At 41.1% G+C, this 20466-nt stretch overlaps 2 protein-coding genes across 2 annotated transcripts in view; both read right to left on the reverse strand.

Annotated features, from left to right (window-relative positions):
* Tango6 (transport and golgi organization 6 homolog) overlaps window positions 1–6568 on the reverse strand; it is a 168574-nt gene extending 162006 nt beyond the window's left edge. The window contains exons 1-2 of the mRNA XM_048792418.1: window positions 6387–6568; window positions 494–1131 (exon numbers count right to left, since the gene is read on the reverse strand). Coding sequence (XP_048648375.1) covers window positions 494–1131; window positions 6387–6483 — 735 coding nt within the window. The 5' untranslated portion in view covers window positions 6484–6568. The remainder of the gene's footprint in view (window positions 1–493; window positions 1132–6386) is intronic.
* A 4015-nt stretch (window positions 6569–10583) lies between these two features.
* The window catches only part of Cdh1 (cadherin 1), a 70454-nt gene continuing 60571 nt past the window's right edge, over window positions 10584–20466 (reverse strand). Inside the window, exons 10-14 of the mRNA XM_048792419.1 lie at window positions 17912–18136; window positions 17347–17574; window positions 15129–15259; window positions 13554–13697; window positions 10584–12185 (exon numbers count right to left, since the gene is read on the reverse strand). Of these exons, the coding sequence (XP_048648376.1) occupies window positions 11976–12185; window positions 13554–13697; window positions 15129–15259; window positions 17347–17574; window positions 17912–18136 (938 nt within the window). The 3' untranslated portion in view covers window positions 10584–11975. The remainder of the gene's footprint in view (window positions 12186–13553; window positions 13698–15128; window positions 15260–17346; window positions 17575–17911; window positions 18137–20466) is intronic.

Genomic DNA, 20466 nt, shown 5'->3' on the forward strand with positions numbered 1-20466 from the left:
GGCACTGCTAGAACTGTCGAGATGCACTGCCTTAAAATAAAGAGCACAGGGCTCTGTTGAAGCATTAAGGGAGCTCATAATTTTGGGCCACTTCTTGGATAATAGTGGCTTTTCGGCAAATGATTATAAACACAGAAAAAAGTGAATAAACAGGAAAGGAACAAGTATGAGGGTGACACAAGCACATGAAAGAGAAGTGAGGGCATGGAGCAACCTGGCTGTGGCAGCTAAGGATCACCAGAATATAGGCCACCCTGACCCCTGCTTCATTTATATCTTAACAGTTTCTGACTAATTCCTATGTTGACAAATGAAGCCCTTCAACCCCCTGCCCCCCCAAAAAAGATGCATTTACCCATTGTCTATCCTTTAGCATTCAATAGGAACTCCAGATCTTTCAATGGGCCCGTTTCAAAGAACTAAGAGTTATCTTTTGTAACAACCAGACACAAACACACATATTCTCTCTCTCCATCTCTCAATGTATGTTTACCTCTTCCATGGGTGTTAGTGGTTTTTTGGTTGGGCAGAATCCCAGCTGGCACAGACCTGCTGCGATATCCCCAAAGTGGCGACAGAAAATCAAGCTCCCAAGAGATTTGTGCTGCCCAACACTGAGAAGGGCCTTGCAGCTGGTATACAGTCTCCGGGTTGCATGGGGAGCAACATCCAAACGCACGACGTCTTGAACAACGGCACCAAACTCAGTCCTATATCTCAAAGGAACTCCAACACCAGGCATCAGATAGGGACAGACACCCCAAATGACTACAAATTGTAAAATGGACTGGACCATCTTCTGTTGTGAGATACTAAGTGTATCAGGGCTTAGGGCAGGAGCGACTTCTGGAGTCCTAGGGTTGGGTTTACCTGGATTGAAGGCAGCTGCAAGGCGGATCATGGTTTCCTTCAAGCACAACAGCAACAACAAGGCTTGAGAGGTAAAACTCCAAGTGATGTCCACAGAGTTTTGTGGCCATTCTGCCTTATTAACAATTTCATCTCTTAGTAGTTTCAATTTCTTCCACTGAGGATCCTTCAGAAGTTTATCCTCCAAGGCAGACAGATTAGATTTTAAAGTAGCCAATAAGATATCATGTTTTGTAATCTGTAAGGAACTTGAGCCTGATCCTTTTGAAATTAAAAAAAAAAAAGGAGATTATATGTTATATGCAGGGAAAATAAATTATACTTCCTTCTGTGTGGAATGCCTTGCCACCCTACCCAGAAGACTGGAAGTAAGAAAACAAAACAAAACAAAAACACAAAAAAACAGATGGAGCATGGATTTTTAGGGAGGTGAAACCATTCTTAAAAATAATTTTGCCTTCGTGTGATGGCACATACCCATAATTCCAATGATTCAGGAGGCTGAGGCAGGAAGATCATAAATTTGAGATCAGCCTCAGCAACTCAGCAAGACCCTGTCTCAAAAATGAAATAAAAAGATGCAGGCCACAGTGGTACACGCCTGTAATCCCAGCGGCTTGGGAGGCTGAGACAGGAGAATTGTGAGTTCAAAGCCAGCATCAGCAACTGCGAGGCACTAAGCAACTCAGTGAGACCTTGTCTCTAAATAAAATACAAAAATAGGACTGGAGATGTGGTTCAGTGGTTGAGTACCCCTGAGTTCAATCCCCAGTAGAAAAAAAAAAAAAGAAGAAATAAAAAGAACTGGGGATGTAGCTCACTCAGCGATAAAGCACCTCTGGTTTCAATCCCCCTCTGAGTCCAATACCCAGTACCAAACACACACACACACACACAAAATAATTACGTACAGTATTATAATAGTATATACAGACATTATATATTTGTTCAAGTTCATAGAACTGTATACTACCAACTGAGAACTCTAAAGCAAATTATGGATTTTAGTTAATAAAAATATATCAAGATATGTTAATCAATTATAATACACATACCACACTAATGTTAATAAAAGGGGAAATTAGGATTGGGGTGGAGAAAGGAATATGAGAACTCTCTCTACTTCCTGCTCATATTTTCTATAGACTTAAAGATGATGTAAAAAATAAAATCTAGTTGTGTGGGACAGCACACACCTATAATCTCAGCAACTCAGGAGACTGAGGCAGGAGGATAGCAAGTTCAAGGCCAGCCTCAGCAACTTAGCTAAGACCCTATCTCAAAATAAAAATTAAAAGGACTGGAATGTGGCTCAGAAGTAAAACACCCTTGGGTTCAATCCCCAGTGCCTAATAAATAAATAAAACAACATTGTTCTTACATTTTTTTTTTCTTTACAGTGCTGGAGATCAAACCTAGTGCATGTTAGGAAAGCACTCTACCACAGAGCTACATCCCCATTACCATTGTCCTTTCAAAATAATGAGAACCAGAATAGTAAGAATATTTCTCTAGAGCTGTCCAGAGTTAGTGTTCTAATCCACTAGTTTTAAAATCTGATTCCTTGGGCTGAGGTTATGGTTCAGTGGTAGAGTACTTGCCTAGCACATGTGAGGCATTGGGTTCAAACCTCAGCACCACATAAAAATAAACAAATAAAATAAAGGCATTGTGTCCAACTACAACTCAAAAAAAATTTTTTTAAAAATCTGATTCCTCGGGCTGGGGTTGTGGCTCAGTGGTAGAGCGCTCGCCTAGCATGTGCAAGGCCTGGGTTCGATCCTCAGCACCACATAAAAATAAATAAAATAAAGATGATATTGTGTACAACTAAAAAATAAATATATTTTTAAAAAAAATCTGATTCCTTTAGTTCATATATACCCAAAAAGGAAATGGATGCTCTCATGGCTTCTTGCCACTAAACATTAAATCACTAACCTATCTCTATATGACTTCCTGTAACTTTATAAGATCTTTGAACCCAAACATGGGACACAAAGAAGGTGATTTGAAACAAAAGCTCTTACTTAAGTATGATCCAAGAGCCTCTTAATAAAGTAGTCTTTTCTGCCCTCTACTGGTGATGAAAATGAAATCTATGGTCCTTGAAAATAAATGGAAGCACTCCCTTAAAGCAGTGGTTCTCAGTGTGGGTTTGAGAGGGTTCCAAAAATTCCCTCAGGGCAAAGTCAAAACTATTTCATAAAGGGCTGGGGGTATGGCTCAGCGGTACAACACCTGCATGTGTAAAGGCCTGGGATCAATTCCCAGCACCACAAAAAAAAAAAAAAAAAAAACTATCTTGTTATGACATTATTTGCCATTCTACTCTCATTTTCTTATGATTTCACAAAGGATGAAAAGCTCATTAATATGAGTTCAGAGTCTATACTGGTAAGAAAACATCTTGTTGAGTTTTAGTATATTATACAGGAAAAATATAAACAACTATCTGAAAATGTGATTGAAATCCCTCCCTTTTTTTCAACTACATAGCTATGTGAGTCTCAGGGATCTGTCACTTACTTCAACCAAAACAATCAGGATCGACTGAATGGAGCAGACATAAAAATCTAGCAGTGCCAGGGGCTGGGGTTTTGGCTCAGAGGTAGAGCACTCACCTAGCATGTGCAAGGCACTGGGTTCAATCCTCAGCACCACATAAAAATAAAATAAAGATATTGTGTCCACCTATAACTAAAAAACACATATTTTAAAAAATCCAGCTGTGCCAGCATACCCCTGTAATTCCAGCTACTTGGGAGGTTGAGACAGGAAGATGGCAAGTTCAAGATCAGACTGGGCAATTTAGAGAGATTATCTCAAAATTAAATTTTTTTTTAAAGGGTAGGGGTTGGAGCCTGATGATGAAGCACTTGCCTCCATGAACAAGACCCTGAGTTCAATCCCCAGCATATCTCTCTCTCTCTCTCTCTCTCTCTCTCTCTCTCTCTCACACACACACACACACACACACACACACACACACACACACACAGCTGTAGGCTGGGGATGTAGCTTCGAGGTAGAGTGTTTGCCTAGCATATGTAANCACTCTCATCGGAGCAGCAGATGTCTCTGTGGGTCTCTGTTCATCCATCTCTCCTTCTCTCTTGTGCCTCTCTTGGCCTGTGAGGAGGCATCCCTGTCTCCATCTCCCACTCAATCCCTCTCTGGCCTTCACTATTCTCTCTCTCTCTCTCTCTCTCTCTCACACACACACACACACACACACACACACACACACACACGAAAGACAGGGGAATAGAAAATGCTTAAAGTAACAGAACTTTTGAAGGTCAAAAGTAAAACCTTGTTGGATGTTTTCCTTCTTTTCGTCTAATTGGAATCCAGCCTCAATTCCTCTTTCTTCTATGATTCTTAAGTCTCACCCACACATAACTTCTCCATTCAGTTGTTGTTACATATGCCACCCATTGACCACTTGTTATCCTGCCGTGTTGGAAATCTCCCCAAATAGACAAGATGCAGACAGCACACTGTGTTTATATATACACACACACACACACACACACACACACTATCTTTATGTATTTATTTATTTATTATGTGGTGCTGAGGCTCAAAACCAGTACCTCACACATGCTAGGCAAGCGCTCCACCACTGAGCCACAACCCCAGCTCCTATTTTTGTATTCCAAAAGCACTGAGGAAAGAATATAAATTGACTCCTTGTAAATATTACTTCAAAGATAGTGATCAAAATAGGTAGACAGATCAAAAATGTTTAATTCAGTTGTATATAATTTCAAACAATACTTTCTTCCTATCTCCTCAAGACCCTATGTTCATCAGGGCCATTCTTATTATGTACAGGTACTTCTAAATTCCCTTAGCAGCTAATAGGATAAGAAAAAAAACAGCTCAGGGCTGAGGATGTGGCTCAAGCGGTAACGCACTCTCCTGGCATGCATGGGGCACTGGGTTCCATCCCTGGCACCACATAAAAATAAAATAAAGATGTTGTGCCCACCAAAAACTGATTAAAAAAAAAAGAAAACAACAGCTCAGTGGTAGAACATGTGCTTAGCATGCACAAGACCCTGGGTTCAATCCCAGTACAAAATATTAAATGAAAGAGAACAGAAGGCAGGTTTACACAACATATAATAGATTATATATACAAAATAATATGATCTTACCACATCACTTATTCTTTTTCAAATAGGAATAAGTCAAATGAATATGCATATATAACTTCACCACATAGCCTTAGAGATTAGAAGGGCCTTCTGTAAATGAAGTTATATGTGTTTTGTGATAGATGACTACTTCCAAGTTTCTGCTTATCTAACCTTCTTCTCAATGGTATTGAATATAACTACAGTTGCTAAACAAGTGACCTCTCCTTTAGCAAATTAAAGTATATTTTGCAGTTTGACTCTAACTTGGGGGGCAATGTAGTATGTTTATCATGTTTTTAGTGGAAGAAACCTAAATTCAAATCTTAGCTCTGCCACTTCTTAGTTTTACGTTGGGCAATTTCCAATGTACCTGAGCCTTGGTTCCTTCATTTATAAATATAGAGCACAGGGCTGGGGATGTGGCTCAAGTGGTAGCGCGCTCGCCTGGCATGCGTGCGGCCCGGGTTCGATCCTCAGCACCACATACAAATAAAGATGTTGTGTCCGCCGAGAACTAAAAAATAAATATTAAAAAAATTCGGGGCTGGGGATGTGGCTCAAGCGGTAGCACGCTCGCCTAAAACTAAAAAATCGATGAGATAGTCTTCTAATTTGATTGAGAGAGAGAGAGAGAGAGGATCTCTATAAATTGATCTTCCTGCCTCAGACTCCCAAATCGCTGGGATGACAGGAATGACAGGCGTGCGCCATAGCGCCCCGCTGGACCCCATGAATTTGGGGTTACTTAATGACTTCCAAACGCCACCACCTGTCCTCAGTGGTAAAAGAGTGCGAGGCTCAACTCTTGCCAAGGTATCTCCAGATTCTAAATTGGGAAGATCTTGTTAACTCAGCACAGAAGATTCAACGTGACTGTAAATCCCTCCTACCAAATTGGAAACCTGTTTACTCTCCCCAAAACCCCTCAAACTTCAAACTTCACCGCTTCCCATTTCGGGACTCCATGGCATTCTGTACAAATCTCTAGCGTCCACACCAGGCCCCGGGCCCTCAAGCGATTAGGACCTCACAAGCCACCTCTGGGCGCCTGAATCCCTCTGAGGCTGTTTCCTCAGCGCCCGCCCCTGAGAGGTGCAGAATGAAATAATGGACCCCGGGCGCTTAAAAGTGCCTGGCGCGGAGAAGCTCTCAAAAGATGTTGCTAGTAACAGTCTTGGACAGCTCCCATGCCCTCCTTGAGCCTCAGTCTCCCCAAGTTTGAAAACAGCCTGGACAATGCCCAAATCCCCTCAGCGCAGGGTCCCGAGAAAGCCTGAGGGGCGCACGCTGAGGGAGCAAGGCGGCGCTGGAAAAGTGGCGGCCCTAAGAGTTCCGGGCCCAGCCCGGTGTCGAGATGCGTCTTCTCACCTCCCGGGCTCAACAGCAATTTCAACCCTTCCAGAATCTGGTCCAGACCGCACGTCTCCACAGCCCCGCTGCCTACCGCCTGTCCCGGGGCCGCCATGACTGGAGCGGAATATGACGCCTGCGCGCTGCTCAAGCGCCCTGGTGGAACAGCGCTGTCGCCATGTTGAGTGCGGCTGGAGGGCTGTGCGCGGCGTGGGGCGGGGCCAACTCGGTCAGGAACGCCCCCTTCGCATAAATATTGGTTTGGGGTTACCTTTCCTCCCTGAGCCTGGTGATGGACGAAGCACCACACAGTTTTAGAACTCAGTATGAAAAATTGCCGGATAAAGCAGAAGATAGCGAGGCAGGAGGATCACGAGTTCCAGGACATCCTGGACAACTTGGCAAGACGCTGTCTGAAAATAAAAAATGAAAAGAGGGCTGAGGATGTAGCTCAGTGGTAAGTCAACCCTGGGTTCAGTCCCCACTCCTGGAAAAAGAGAGCAAGGGAGGGAGAGAGAGAGAAGGGGGGGCGTTTATCATAAAATAATATATATTTCTGCCGGGCATGGTGACAGACACCTATAATCTTACTGACTCGGAAGGCTGAGGCAGGAGGATCGCAAATTCGAGGCCAGGCTAGTCCACTTAGTGAGATTTTTTTGCCTCAAAATAAAAAATAAAAAGAACTGGGTATATGGCTCAGTGGTTCAATGCCGAGTATTGCGAATAAATAAATCCCCAGTCCCATGATGTATTTCAATATGAAAATACTTGTGTATTGCAACATGGAAAGGCAAAATGAGGTGCTTACATCTACTTATAGATGAGTTTGAATAAATAAAACTATTCAATTGAATATTGCTGACTTCTTTGTGACATCTAAAGATATATACAAAAAAAGAATAAATATATACATATATATGACCATGATGGATGTAATAGCTACAGATGTTGATATTGGTGATATAGTTTTTGAAAGGGACTTCCAAAATTGATCTTTGTTCTACTTATCTGCTTGTTGTATTCCTAGAAAATTCAGAGTAGCAGGTGCAGTGGCACATATCTGTAATCCCAACAATTCTTGAGGCTAAGATAGGAGAATTAAAAGTTCAAGACCAGCCTCAGGAACTTAAGGAGGCCCTAAGCAACTTAGCCAGAACCTGTCTCAAAATAAAAAATAAAAAGGGCTAGGGATGTAATTCAATGGTAGAGTGCCCCTGGGTTCAATCCCCAGTACCAAAAAGAAAGAAAATTATAAAACAGTGCCCCCACAAATTGTGTTTACATATAAGACAGAATGAATTTAAAACTCAGACAATCAGAAACAAGTTTTTCACCTACATAAATCGTGATGGGGTATTCATAAGTTGCAGGACAATGCTTCTAAGGGCAGAACCTTTATTTTTGCCTGAGTCTTCCATCATTAAAAGTTGATTATGATGCCCTATCAATGTTGCAAGAACACCACCCCCACTCTCACCACCCACTTTGAGAAAATTCTCCCTGAGACCCTGTGGTCTTGATTTCTTCTTCTTCTTCTTCTTCTTCTTCTTCTTATTATTATTATTAGTTGTTCAAAACATTACAAAGCTCTTGACATATCATGTTTCATACATTTGATTCAAGCGGATTATGAACTCCCATTTTTACCCCATATACAGATTGCAGAATCACATCAGTTACACATCCACTTTTTTACATACTGCCATACTAGTGTATGTTGTATTCTGCTGCCCTTGCTATCCTCTACTATCCCCCTCCCCTCCCCTCCCCTCCCATCTTCTCTCTCTACCCCATCTACTGTAATTCATTTCTTTCTCTTGTTTTTCCCCCCTTTCCCCTCACTTCCTCTTATATGTAATTTTGTATAACAATGAGGGTCTCCTTCCTTTACCATGCAATTTCCCTTCTCTCTCCCTTTCCCTCCCCGCTCTCGTCCCTGTTTAATGGTGATCTTCTTCTCATGCTCTTCCTCCCTGCTCTGTTCTTAGTTGCCCTCCTTATATCAAAGAAGACATTTGGCATTTGTTTTTTAGGGATTGGCTGGCTTCACTTAGCATAATCTGTTCTAATGCCATCCATTTCCCTGCAAATGCCATGATTTTGTCATTTTTTTAGTGTTGAGTAATACTCTATTGTGTATAAATGCCACATTTTTTTTATCCATTCATCTATTGAAGGGCATCTAGGTTGGTTCCACAGTCTAGCTATTGTGAATTGTGCTGCTATGAGCAGACTATGGGTGTTTGCTCAACCCAAAACTAAGGAGACTAATAGCACTCAACGACTATCAATGGCTGTTTTACAGAACAGGAAAGACCCCAGCAAATTAAGTGACCTTAGGGAGACTATCTTTTAAAGTTACAAGTGATAACTAGAAGAGTTGTATTCTATTTTCATAATTGGCCCCTAAATTCTTTTTTTTTTTTTTTTTGGGCAGGGCTGAGGATTGAACCTAGATCCTTGAACATGCTAAGCAGTGTTCTACCAGTTTCCGCAGCTCATTTGTTGAAGACTATCTCTTCCCCCACTGAGTGGTTTTGCACCATTGTCAAATACCATTTGATCACACATGTGAGATTTATTTCTGATCTCCTTAGTTTTCCCGACATTTTATTTTGAAATGCCTTCAAACTGAAGATAAATGGAAATAGTACATGAATGCTTATATACTCTTCATGTAGATCCGGGTGTTATGAACATTTTGTCACATTTGCTTTCTCACTAGCTCTCAATTTAAACATTTTTTGAACAATTTTTAAATTAAATTCCTAATGCCATGACACTTTATCCCTTCAGCATTTATATTCTAACATTTCTCTTAGAACCATGCAACCATTATTGGTACCCAAGATTTATTTCCTAAATGATTCAGATTCAACTCCCCAATTTCCCAAAAAGGTCTTTTTATAGATTTTTTGATTTTCACTCCAAGCCAATCAAGATGGCTTGGTGGCTTTTCAGAAGCTAAACATATAATTAATTACATGACCCAGAAATTCTACTTCTAGATATATTCCTAAAAGAATTGAAAGCAGAAACTCCAATGGGTAATTGTATGCCAGTGTTCATTTCAAAAGAAAAATGTAGAAAAAGGTAGAAACAACCCAAGATGAGAGGATAAACAAAATGTGGTATATGCATGCAATGGAATACTACTTAGTCCTAAAAAGGAATGAGATTCTGATACAATATGGATGCACTTTGAAAATTATGCTAAGCACTCCAAAAACAAAAATACAAATAAATTTCACTTACATAAACTATATAGAATAGGCTAATTCACAGAGACAGTAATAGAACAGATATGTTTTGAATTATATACCTAAAAATGATAAAATGAAGAGTTTCAGTTTGGGATGGCGAAAAGTCCTGAAGATGGACGGTGAAGACAGATGCACAACAATGTGTTTAATTTTATACACCATGATTTAAAAAATTATCAAAAAAAAAATCACACCCCTCTAGCGGGGGGGGAAAAAAAAGGTTGTCAGCCTATCCCAAGCATTCTCAGCAGCACTATTAACATTTTGGGCTGGATAAGTCCTTGTTGTGTGGGACTGTCCTGTGCATTTTGGGATGTTTAGCAGTATCCCTAGCCTTGACTTGATCACAGAAGGATCTCCCCGGTACCTCCAGAAATTGTTCAATGTTCCCTGGCAAAAGGGGCCACAAACGGCTGGGGATATAGCTCAGTTGGTAGAGTGCTTGCTCATATGCACAAGGCCCTAGGTTTGATCCCCAGCACCAAAAAAAAAAAAAATGTGGGGGCGGGGCCACAATTTTCCTCAGTGGAAAACCACTGGCCTATGCTAACGTTGCTGACTAGGTGAGCATTGCTTGAAACTGCTTTTGTTCCCTAGCTAGAGGTTCACTGAGTCTCCCATTGACCTTGGATTTTTTTTTTTGGGGGGGGGGAGTGTGCGGGTACAAGGGTTGCTGGGGATTGAACTCCAGGGCACTAGACCACTGAGCCACACCCCCAGCCCTATTTTGTATGACAGAAAAGGGGAAACTAAAAATTCTGAAGAGGTCATTTCACTCTGAGGCTTCTTTCTACACATCTTGAATGAATTCATCTCTTCCATCTTCCTTTTGCCTTGCTTAGAATTTCAGTGGAAACAAATCAAACAAGTTTGACAATGATTTAACAAAATTCTTTAATAAAATTTATAAAAAATGCTTCCTTAAGAATAAATTTCTCAGCTTGAATTGTTTTCTTCTTCCACTCCCAAAGAAAATACAAAATTATCAGCACCCACACACATTTACACTCAAAACTTATAGTGACATTCTCTATACCTACATCAGATAGTTTAAAATGCAAAAATCAAGACAATTCCAACAACTGATTGCAGACATAATTTTTTTTTCCTTCCCAAAACAGTTGACAGTAAAGCAATTTCAATGCAACTCTTCTGTAGTTGCCCAAAGTTGAAATTTGCATTTTGAATTAAAAAAAAAAAATTCAAATCAAAGTAATTTTCTTCCCCTTACTTAACATACATTAGGGCAGTGTTTACTTCCTGCTTCTAAGAAAATACAATGGGATTTCTAATATCTACAGTTTTCTGTGTGCAGTTAGAATCAGGCAACTATGTCCAGATCAGCCAGTGTTTTCTGTAGACCCATTAAAAGCAGGCACTTGGGGATTCTGGGCTTTGGGTACAAACCATGGTATAAAGATCCTGGGTAGGAAACATACGCTGAGATTCCTCCATTCTGCCAGAATTTTGAGGGATAGAGATCAAATCACTTCAATGATCCTCAGCATGTTTGCTAAAAGGCCAGGCTCGGTGACAAGCTCTCTTTGCCATCTCCAAGTCCATCTCTCATACTTCCTTTCTGGCTTTGGCTGCAGCACTATAGGCACTATTCTACATCCTAGAACACATTGCTTTTTGTGTCAGTGATAAATAGACATTAAACGTTAAGTGGCACCTGAAAATTCACCACACTTTCTGGTCCAGGTTCCCATACAGAACCAAACCACCCCGCAATGACATTTGCATAGCAAACCCGGACTGAGAACAAGTAAATGCATAGATGCCCATTTCAAGTCAGTACTCAGGAGATAAAGAATCCCTGTCCCCCGCAGAGCAACTTAAGGGTGGAGGCTAGAACACAGGACATACCAGTGCGCTGATGGGGGGAAAGCACACAATTAAAAAAAAACAAAAAAACTTTATATATATATATATATGTACATACACACACACAAAAAAAAAAAAACAAAAAAAAAAACAGGACAATTGCTCTTCCCCTTCCTTTTAAACATAAGCAATGCCCCCTAGGGAAATCTACATGTGGTTAGGAGAACCTTCTGAGACTGAAGTTTGTTCTTTTGAAATATTAAAATTCGGGGAACTTTGGGACGTCATCACTCTGAAAAGAGTGATTAAAGAAAAAAAAAAATTCAAGCACTATGTCAAACCTTTCTAACAGACCCAGATTAGAACTACAAAATGGAAACAACTATCTTTACGGCATCTCAGATCAGTCTCTCTCCCCAGGAACTCACGTCTAGGGAAGGTAGCTAAAAAACCCCCAGCAACATTGCTCCTCATTTCCCATCACTCGGGCCAAAGGAACCCTCTCCAGAGCGCCCTAGTCGTCCTCGCCACCCCCGTACATGTCTGCCAGTTTCTTGAAGCGATTGCCCCATTCGTTCAGGTAGTCATAGTCCTGGTCCTGGTCCGATTCTGAGGAATTAAGCGAGCTGAGACTGGCAGCTTCAGAACCACTTCCTTCATAGTCGAACACCAGCAGAGAATCATAAGGGGGCGCTGTGGGGTCACTATCAGCCGCCTTCAGGTTCTAAAGAAGAGAGACAAGGAGGTCTTTCAGTAAAAGGAACACACACTCCTGGGCACGAGAAGGCATTGGAGGCTAGATACCTCCTTGTGGTGTTTCAGGTGACACATGCAGTGGTGCACACCTGTATTTCCAGTGATTTGGGAGGCTGAGGCAAGAGGATGGCAGGTTCAAGGCCAGCCTCAGCAACTTGGAGAGACTCAGTATCAAAATAAAAAGTAAAAAGGGTTGGGGATTGTAGCTCAATGGTAAATCACCCCTGGGCTTAATCTCCAGTACAAATAAAAGATTGTGGTGGTGGGGGGGGTCCTATTCCCCAAGAATCCAGTGGCTTGAATGGATACAACTTGGCTGCCCACCTTAATGCATTGTTTTGTACAGTCCTCAGTGTTAGTGACTCCCACAGCAGACTAAGTAAAACCAGCCTCAGCCTCCAAGGGCCACTAGACTATCAGGCTAGCCCTGAAAAAACTAACTGAGCAAATGATTACATGAAATAGCGTAAGAAAAGGAAATAGTCTTTGTTGGACTGTTCCCTTACTGGGTTCTTTAGTCATCTCACTCCCAGTTCTTCCTCATTTTATCCTGAGCTAATGAATTTAATGCCTTATTATTCTCCCCTGCAGGCAGGAACCATCTGTGCCAGTTCTAGCCAATAACATTTTGGGCAAATTCCTTTCTTGAATATGGTGGACCAGAAGAAACATTTTTGTCATCTGTGCTGCCTCTCTTACTTCTTCCTGACTGAACGATGGACTTGAGGCCTGGCAGTGAGGAAGCCATCCTGTGATCACAAGGCATCAACCAGGAGAGCAAGCACTTCTGCATACTAAGAGCATGCAACAGAAGAGTGGGACAGCCCCACGCACTATCTGGGACAGCATACCCCAGCCTTCTGTTTACACAAGGTAAATCCACTCCTATCTGTTTAAGCTTCTCAATCTATAAACAGAATGAATTTCTGACACATACAATACGGATTTTATTTTTCTGGCTGTAAGTAGACTACGATGCACATTTAACATTATGTCCCAACCAGTGGTGAGATACAGGGGATCCCATCAAAGAAAACAAACTCAACTTACTTTGCATCCTTTAATTTCATTTCTAGATCTACTAAATCCTTTCAAGCAATTCTTGGTTTTGTCCTATAGACTTTACCAAATTCCCTAAGACTAATTAAAAGTGCTGTCAATTCTAAAGTTCACAGAAGATACAAAAACAAGAGGGCTCAGGGATTAGGCAGGCTAAAAGCATGATAAAGGGATGAAGCTAAAGATCCTTTGTCTAATTTTTATTATTTTGTTTTCCTCTCTTTACTCTGGAGTTTAGAGGTATGTTGTGCTTTGATATTCAACTTTGCTTACTTACTTCATCAATAAAATTTCCAATTTCATCAGGATTGGCAGGGCGGGGACGGTACTGGGGCACACTCAGGAGGGTTGGTGCTACATCATTACGAGTCACTTCTGGCCGAGCATCCAGGCCTCTGTGCAACTGGCTCAAGTCAAAGTCCTTGGAGAAAAAGATAAAGGTATGACAAAAAGAAACAGCCACATACATAAAGCCATGTTCGTGTTATGCCTTAACTACCAACTGTATGATACCTACCAGCATATGCCCAATTTAATATAAAATGACAGTTTTCAAATTAAGAATCTCCCAACTAGCACTGAAAGAAAACAGCTTGAACGAGTAACAATTGAGATGAATATAAACTGTTAAATCTTACCTGCTTTCCATAGAATAAAATGATTAGATTATTATTCAGCAAACATTTACTCCCTCCCCACCAGAGCCTTTATGAGAAGAGTACACGTCCATTTATGTTGGCCTTTGTCACGTGACTTGTTTTCAGCAAGGTGACAACAGGCAAAAGCTTGAAAGGCACTAGCCTGCTTGTACAAAGGAGGAACAGACCTGGACACAACTTGAGGCTTTGAGTCATTCATCTAAAAATCTGCCAAGGTCAGTGAGCTGCAGCCAACCTTCAGATTCTTGTGAATTCCACTGAGATTAGCAACTGCCCCAGCTAACCCACAAATGCCTGAGAAAGGTATGCTTATTGATGTGTGCCACTGAAATCCTGGGGTTGTGTACTATATAGTGGGGCTGTGATAACTGTTCACTGAAACAGTGTACCCTCCGATTAGACTTAAAAACGCCTTGAAATCTGGAACATTGAGTAAGACAAAGACAAGTCCATTTGCAAACTCAGGCAAAAACAGAGAGGGCCTCAAGAATTAATATCTCAGGCTGGGGATGTAGCTCACTGATAGAGCACTTGCCTCACATATGCAAGGAATGGGGCTCGATCCCCAATCCCACACTCAGATACACAGTCGAGGTGTGGTGGCACATACCTCTAATTCCAGTGACTTGGGAGGCCAAGCCAGGAAGATTGCAAGTTAGAGGCCAGCCTCCACAATTTAGCAATTTAGTTGAGGCCCTATCTCAAAATTTTAAAAAATCAAAAAAGGTATAGCTCAGGACTAACACTATCGAGTTCAAGCCCCAGTACTGTGGAGGAAAAAAAAAGACTTAACTTCTAAAAAAGCAAACAGTTTGGCCTAACTAAAAACTCAAGAGAAACCAAATATTAAAATAGGTTGCTATTCTACAATAATTTCTACAAATTATCTCCAAAGACAACTTAATTGAAGTTCATGTCCCGACAATACAAAGAGTATAGGCTCTGAAGCCAGACTAGGTGTATGACCTTGGGCAAGCCATACAACTGCTCTCTACCTCAGTTCTCTCATCTGGGTACAGTACAGTAAGCAATGAATAAATGTTAGTTATGCTGGTAAGGATGATAATGATGATACCTAATGACAATGTCCATTTTAGGGGGTTTTTCCTTAAGAATAATACACAGAATGGCACAGCTATTTCAATGTCTGCCTTCTCCTTATCAGATAGAGCTTTTATGTTTCAAAAACCCACCTGGTCTTCTTCTCCACCTCCTTCTTCATCATAGTAATAAACGTTGTCCCGGGTGTCATCTTCTGGTGGCAGTAAGGGCTCTTTGACCACCCCTCTCCTCCGAACAAACAGCAGAAGCAGCAGAAGCAGGACTGGAGGGGGAGAGGGAGAGAGTGATGTAAGCTACGGGCAAGGAAAGCCAGAAGCTGCCATCACAGAGTACCCACAACTTACATTCCAGACCAGAGGCAGGCAGACAGCAGCCACTGGCCACCTTTAACACATATGCAGTCAACCCACATGAATGACACTCACGTACTTGAATTTAATAAATGTGATACAACATAGCTGACTATGATGCTTGAATTACAGTGTGTTCTTTAAGTTTCAGATGGATCTTAAAACCAATCAAAGTCATTTCCCCCAGATTCTGGGGCAAAGTGTTCCAGGAAGAGGAAATGGTAGGGGCAAAGACCCTGAGGCAGGTGTGTACTTGGTGTGATTGAGGAAGGGGGAAGAGGCCAATGTGGCTGAAGTGGAGAAGAGACTAGGGATGGGAGGGACCACTACAAGGCTATGGCTTTGATTCTGAGTGAGTTGGAGCCATTCAAGGTTTGTGAGCAGGGCTTCTGGGACAGTCTAAATGTAATTGATGCATGCCTGTGATTGTTAATCTGTTACAGCAACAGATGAGATTAGCAACTGCTACAGACTACAGAATCACCTGACATGTTCTTAATCTTAAAACAAAGATTGTGAATGAAGGGAGGAAACAGGGGGACAGCACAGGAAAGACAGTGGAATGAATCTATTTTAACTTTCCTACATACAAATTTAAATACACCACAGTGAATCTCTTCATCATGTACAACCACAAGATTAGGATCCCAATTAGAACAAGATGTACTCCAGGTTTGTATAAATTCCAAAATATATTCTACTGTCATGTATAACTAAAAAGAACATTAAAAAAAAAAAAAAAAAAAAAAGATTGTATAAGCAAGCTAGCTCAAGCTTTAAATTCTATTTCCAAAGTTTTCACTTGATTTTGAGATTATAATTTGAATACATACATCACTTTAAAAAATAATATTGTGAATGGGGAGGGAAAAGGATTCTGTGTTTTCATTATTTATTTTTGCTTTAATTATTTTTTGTTTTCATGTGTGTTATAGGTACAAGTGCCCAAACACTTATACACTGTATTTTGGAGAAGCATTATCTCATTGAAACAGGAGGTTTCCATAAACTTGGGAAAGATTCCTTACATGCACTCTGCCTATTGCTTCTGAGCCAGGATGGCAGAGGTCTTATCCAGATAAATAATGTAATTCTCTAGTTCAGGATTCATGGATGAAAATACTGAGTATTCGCTAATTGCGCCATGGGATGTGGCATGAATGAGACACTGCAGGCTGCAAACAGTTCCTAACCATGCAGAATCTTATGGTTGGTTTCCCAAAGGATGCTTTATTTTATTTTTTTCCATTTACTTGTAGATCTGTTTATTTTTTGTCTTCACCTAGAATATCCATGGATAAATGTTTTATTTTGTTTACTGATACCTCCAGCATTCAGAACAGTGCCCAGCACTCTTATATATCCTGGGAAACCTGGTTATTGATATTAGTATGCATGGTTCTGGCATAATGATTTTTTGTTGTTGTTCTTTATAGATAGACATGACAGTAGAGTGCATTTTGATATCATACATACATGGAGCATAACTTATTCTAATTAGGATCCCATTCTTGTGGTTGTTCATGACACGGAGTTTCACTGGTGGTATATTCATATATGAACATAAGAAAGTTATGTCCAATTCATTCTACTGTCTTTCTCAAGGGATGTTTTTGGTTATACCAAAAACCCAGTGCCCCCAGTGTCTGACAAAGCCTGGTGCCGAATAAGCAGTTAAATATTGGTGAAATGCAAGAAAAGCTTCATGTGTTTGTGTCCCACCTGTATTCACTGAGGCTTGGAAAGCACTGAGAGAGGAAAAGAAAAAAAAATATGAACTCTGAGTCCCCCTTTGACTTCATGAATGGTATGTCTTCCACTCCTGGACACTTACCTCTGAAATGTTCAGTAAAAGACAAACTTCTACTTTATTTAAAACACTCTACTTGAGAGTCTCTTTCATCTTCTAACTAGCACCTTAATTAAAAGTTCTTTCCAGGAAATAAACCTCCCCCACTTGAGGAGCCAAAGGCTTAAACACATTGCCAGCTGCACTTACTTAGGAAAGCAAGGATACCGCCAAGAATCCCTAGAATGGCAGGAACTTCCAGTGTCGCTTCTGCAAATTTTGGCTTTATACAGTTGTTGACAGTTCCCTCACAGTCACATACATGGACGTCCAAGGTGGTCACCTGGTCTTTGTTCTGATTATCCATGAGCTTGAGATTGATTTTGTATTCACCCAACTCTAAGGGTTTCTTTGGCTTCAAAATGAGAGACTCTTGGGCTGAGAAAAGCAAAACGAATTAATGGGACCAGGAGAAGAAAAATAAAGAGATAGATAAATAAAGACTGGGAGGGAACTAAAGATGCTACAAAGCTGAATGAAGAAAGTGGAGCTGCTTGGGGTTTTGGTTACAAGGCAGTATGTCACAAGGCAAAATGTGAGGAAATGAAGGAGACCTTTGGGACGATGCCATAGGTGTAGAAGGCATAAGGAGCAAATAACAAAGGAAAGGGCTGGCAAGTAGAGTGGGAAGGGAAATTGAGCAGCAGGCGGGGAAAAGGAAAGGAGAAACACAGCAGGGAGAAGCAGGGTGGAGAAATCAAGTTCAAGTTCCCACCTGGATCACTGTACTCAATGGTCCAATTCACACTTGCCCCATGTGTCAGTTCTGCTGTGAAGGGTGAAGTGTTGGGGGGAAGATCTGGGTCTATGATGTTTATGATTTGAGGCTGTGGATTCTTCTGGCAGAAGTAGACATTTCGAGATTCTGGTATGGGAGCATTATCATTTATGTCGGAGAGGATCAAGAGAAGGGTTCCTGTTCCAGTGGCAATCGGAGAACCTAAAAGAAAACACAGAGGAAACGCCCCCACTCAGGAATGTTAATGAAGCCTGGAACAGTGGTGCATGCCTATAATTCCAGCAACTCAGGAGGCTAAAGCAAGAGGATTGCAAGTTTGAGGCCAGCCTCAGCAGTTTATCAAAGCTGTAAGCAACTTAGCCAAACCTTGTCTCAAAATTGAAAATATAAAGGGCTGTGGATGTGGATCAGTGGTTGAGCGCCCCTGGGTTCAATCTCTTGACACCAAAAATAAATAAATAAACTTTACAAAAAACCCTTTTTAATTAGCTAGTAGATTTTCTGGGATAAACTTCATTCTCCTTTTAGACTGTATGTTAAAAGCAAGGCAAAGGCTGGGGATGGAGCTTAGTGGTAAAGTGCTTGCCTAGCAAATGTGAAGCCCTGGGTCCCACATTCAGCACTGAGGGGAAAGACAATTCATGCAATTAAAGCAACACTTAACTGCGTTTATGTGTAATGGGACAAAATTCATTTTACTGTCATGTATAACTAATTAGAAGAACAACAACAACAAAAAAAGCAACACTTACAGGAACCACTCAGAACCATCACCCCTTGGCTATGATTATTTAGGTCAGGGTCAGCAAGCTAAACTAAGGTCTTCTGGCCAAATTAGGAACACAGTTATGCTCATCCCTTTATGGATTTTATATGGCCAGCTGCAGGCTCCAATGGCAATAGAGAGTGGACAGTTTTGTAAAGCCTAAATTTTTTACTCCCTGGTCCTTTACAGAATAAGTCTGCCCACCTTTGGTTCTGGTACAATTTACCTTAACTTACTTCCAGGCCAGGCTGGGGAATCCCCAAGGAGCCAGAGCGTGCTGCAGGCTGAAGCAATGGGCAGCTCTTTGCCCTGCAAATGGAGCCTCATGATGGCCTCACTTGCCTGGCCCTCTCTCTCCTTTCCACATGATCAAACCTAGATTACTACCTTAACAGGTTAGCAGGTAACAGAGTGGGAAGAAAATTAACCATGAGAAGTTTGTAGATCTCTTAACAAGTAATTCTGCCTTGAAACATCTGTCTGAGGAGCATGCCTGTAAACAGAGGCATGTACAAGGATGTCCACTCACTAATCATGGAAATAATAATTGTAAACACCTATGTCCTTTGATATGTGAATGATCAAATTATACTACATACAGATAACTCTTTCTCTCTTTTTTTGGTGGTAATGGAGACCGAACCCATGGCTTCATGCATCCTAGGCAAGTCTGAGCTATACTCCCAGACCCAGATAACATCATTCTTAAAAAGAGATATATCTAGCATACACCACCAGCAGATCTCTCTGTCTTTTTGCAGGGTGGGGCGGGGGGATGTTGTGGCAAGGGGAGATTAAACCCAGGGGCACTTAACCACGGAGCCACATCCCCATCCCTTTTCATTTTGAGACAGGGCCTTGCTTTGTCACTAAGTTGCTGAGGCTGGCTTTGAACTTATGATCCTCCTGCCTCAGTCTCTAGAGTTGCCTGGTTTACAGGCATACGCCACCAGGCCTGGCAAATCTTTGTCTGAAAGACATGAATATTTGTTTGTTTGCTTGTGCTAGAGTTTGAACCCTGGGCCTCATACATGCTACACTAGTGCTCTATTGCTCAGCTATATGCCAGGTCCCCCAATTTAAATTTTAAACAGTATAGGTAATGCTTTTATAACAAAACAAAATTTAAGAAGCCTTAAACCGATATATCAGTGTATTTAAATATACAGAAATAATCTAGGTGCACTCACACCTAATTGATGATAAAAATACCAGTCCTGCCAGGTGTGGTGGCACACACCTATAATCCTAGCAGCTGGGGAGGCTGAGGCAGGAAAATCGCAAGTTCAAAGCCAGACCCAGCAAAAGTGAGGCACTAAGCAGCTCAGTGAGACTCTGTCTCTAAATAAAGTACAAAATAGGGCTGGAGATGTGGCTCAGTGGTCCAATGTCCCTGAGTTTAATCCCAGTACCAAAACGAACAAACACACAGACAAAAAAAAAAACAAAAAAACAAAAAAACAGTCCTTAGATAGCTAGTGGCTATTCTAGGTATGTTTACACTCATTAACTTATTTAATCTGGATGGAATGTTATCATTTTGCTACATGAAGGAATTGACAGACATAAAATTAAGTAGTAAATGCAATGTCACACAGGTACTAAAGTCACAGACCTGGCAGACACAAACCCAGGCCCCCATGGGGAAAGGAGTAGACAGTAGGAATAGAGAGGGACAGGTGAAAAGGAACTTCTATTTGACTCATTTGTATTTTTGATACAGATAATGATAATTCTTGTCTAAAATTAAAAAGAATGAACTCAT

The sequence above is a fragment of the Marmota marmota genome, unplaced genomic scaffold (assembly GCF_001458135.2).
Source record: "Marmota marmota marmota unplaced genomic scaffold, marMar, whole genome shotgun sequence".
In the NCBI taxonomy this organism is placed as follows: domain Eukaryota; kingdom Metazoa; phylum Chordata; class Mammalia; order Rodentia; family Sciuridae; genus Marmota; species Marmota marmota.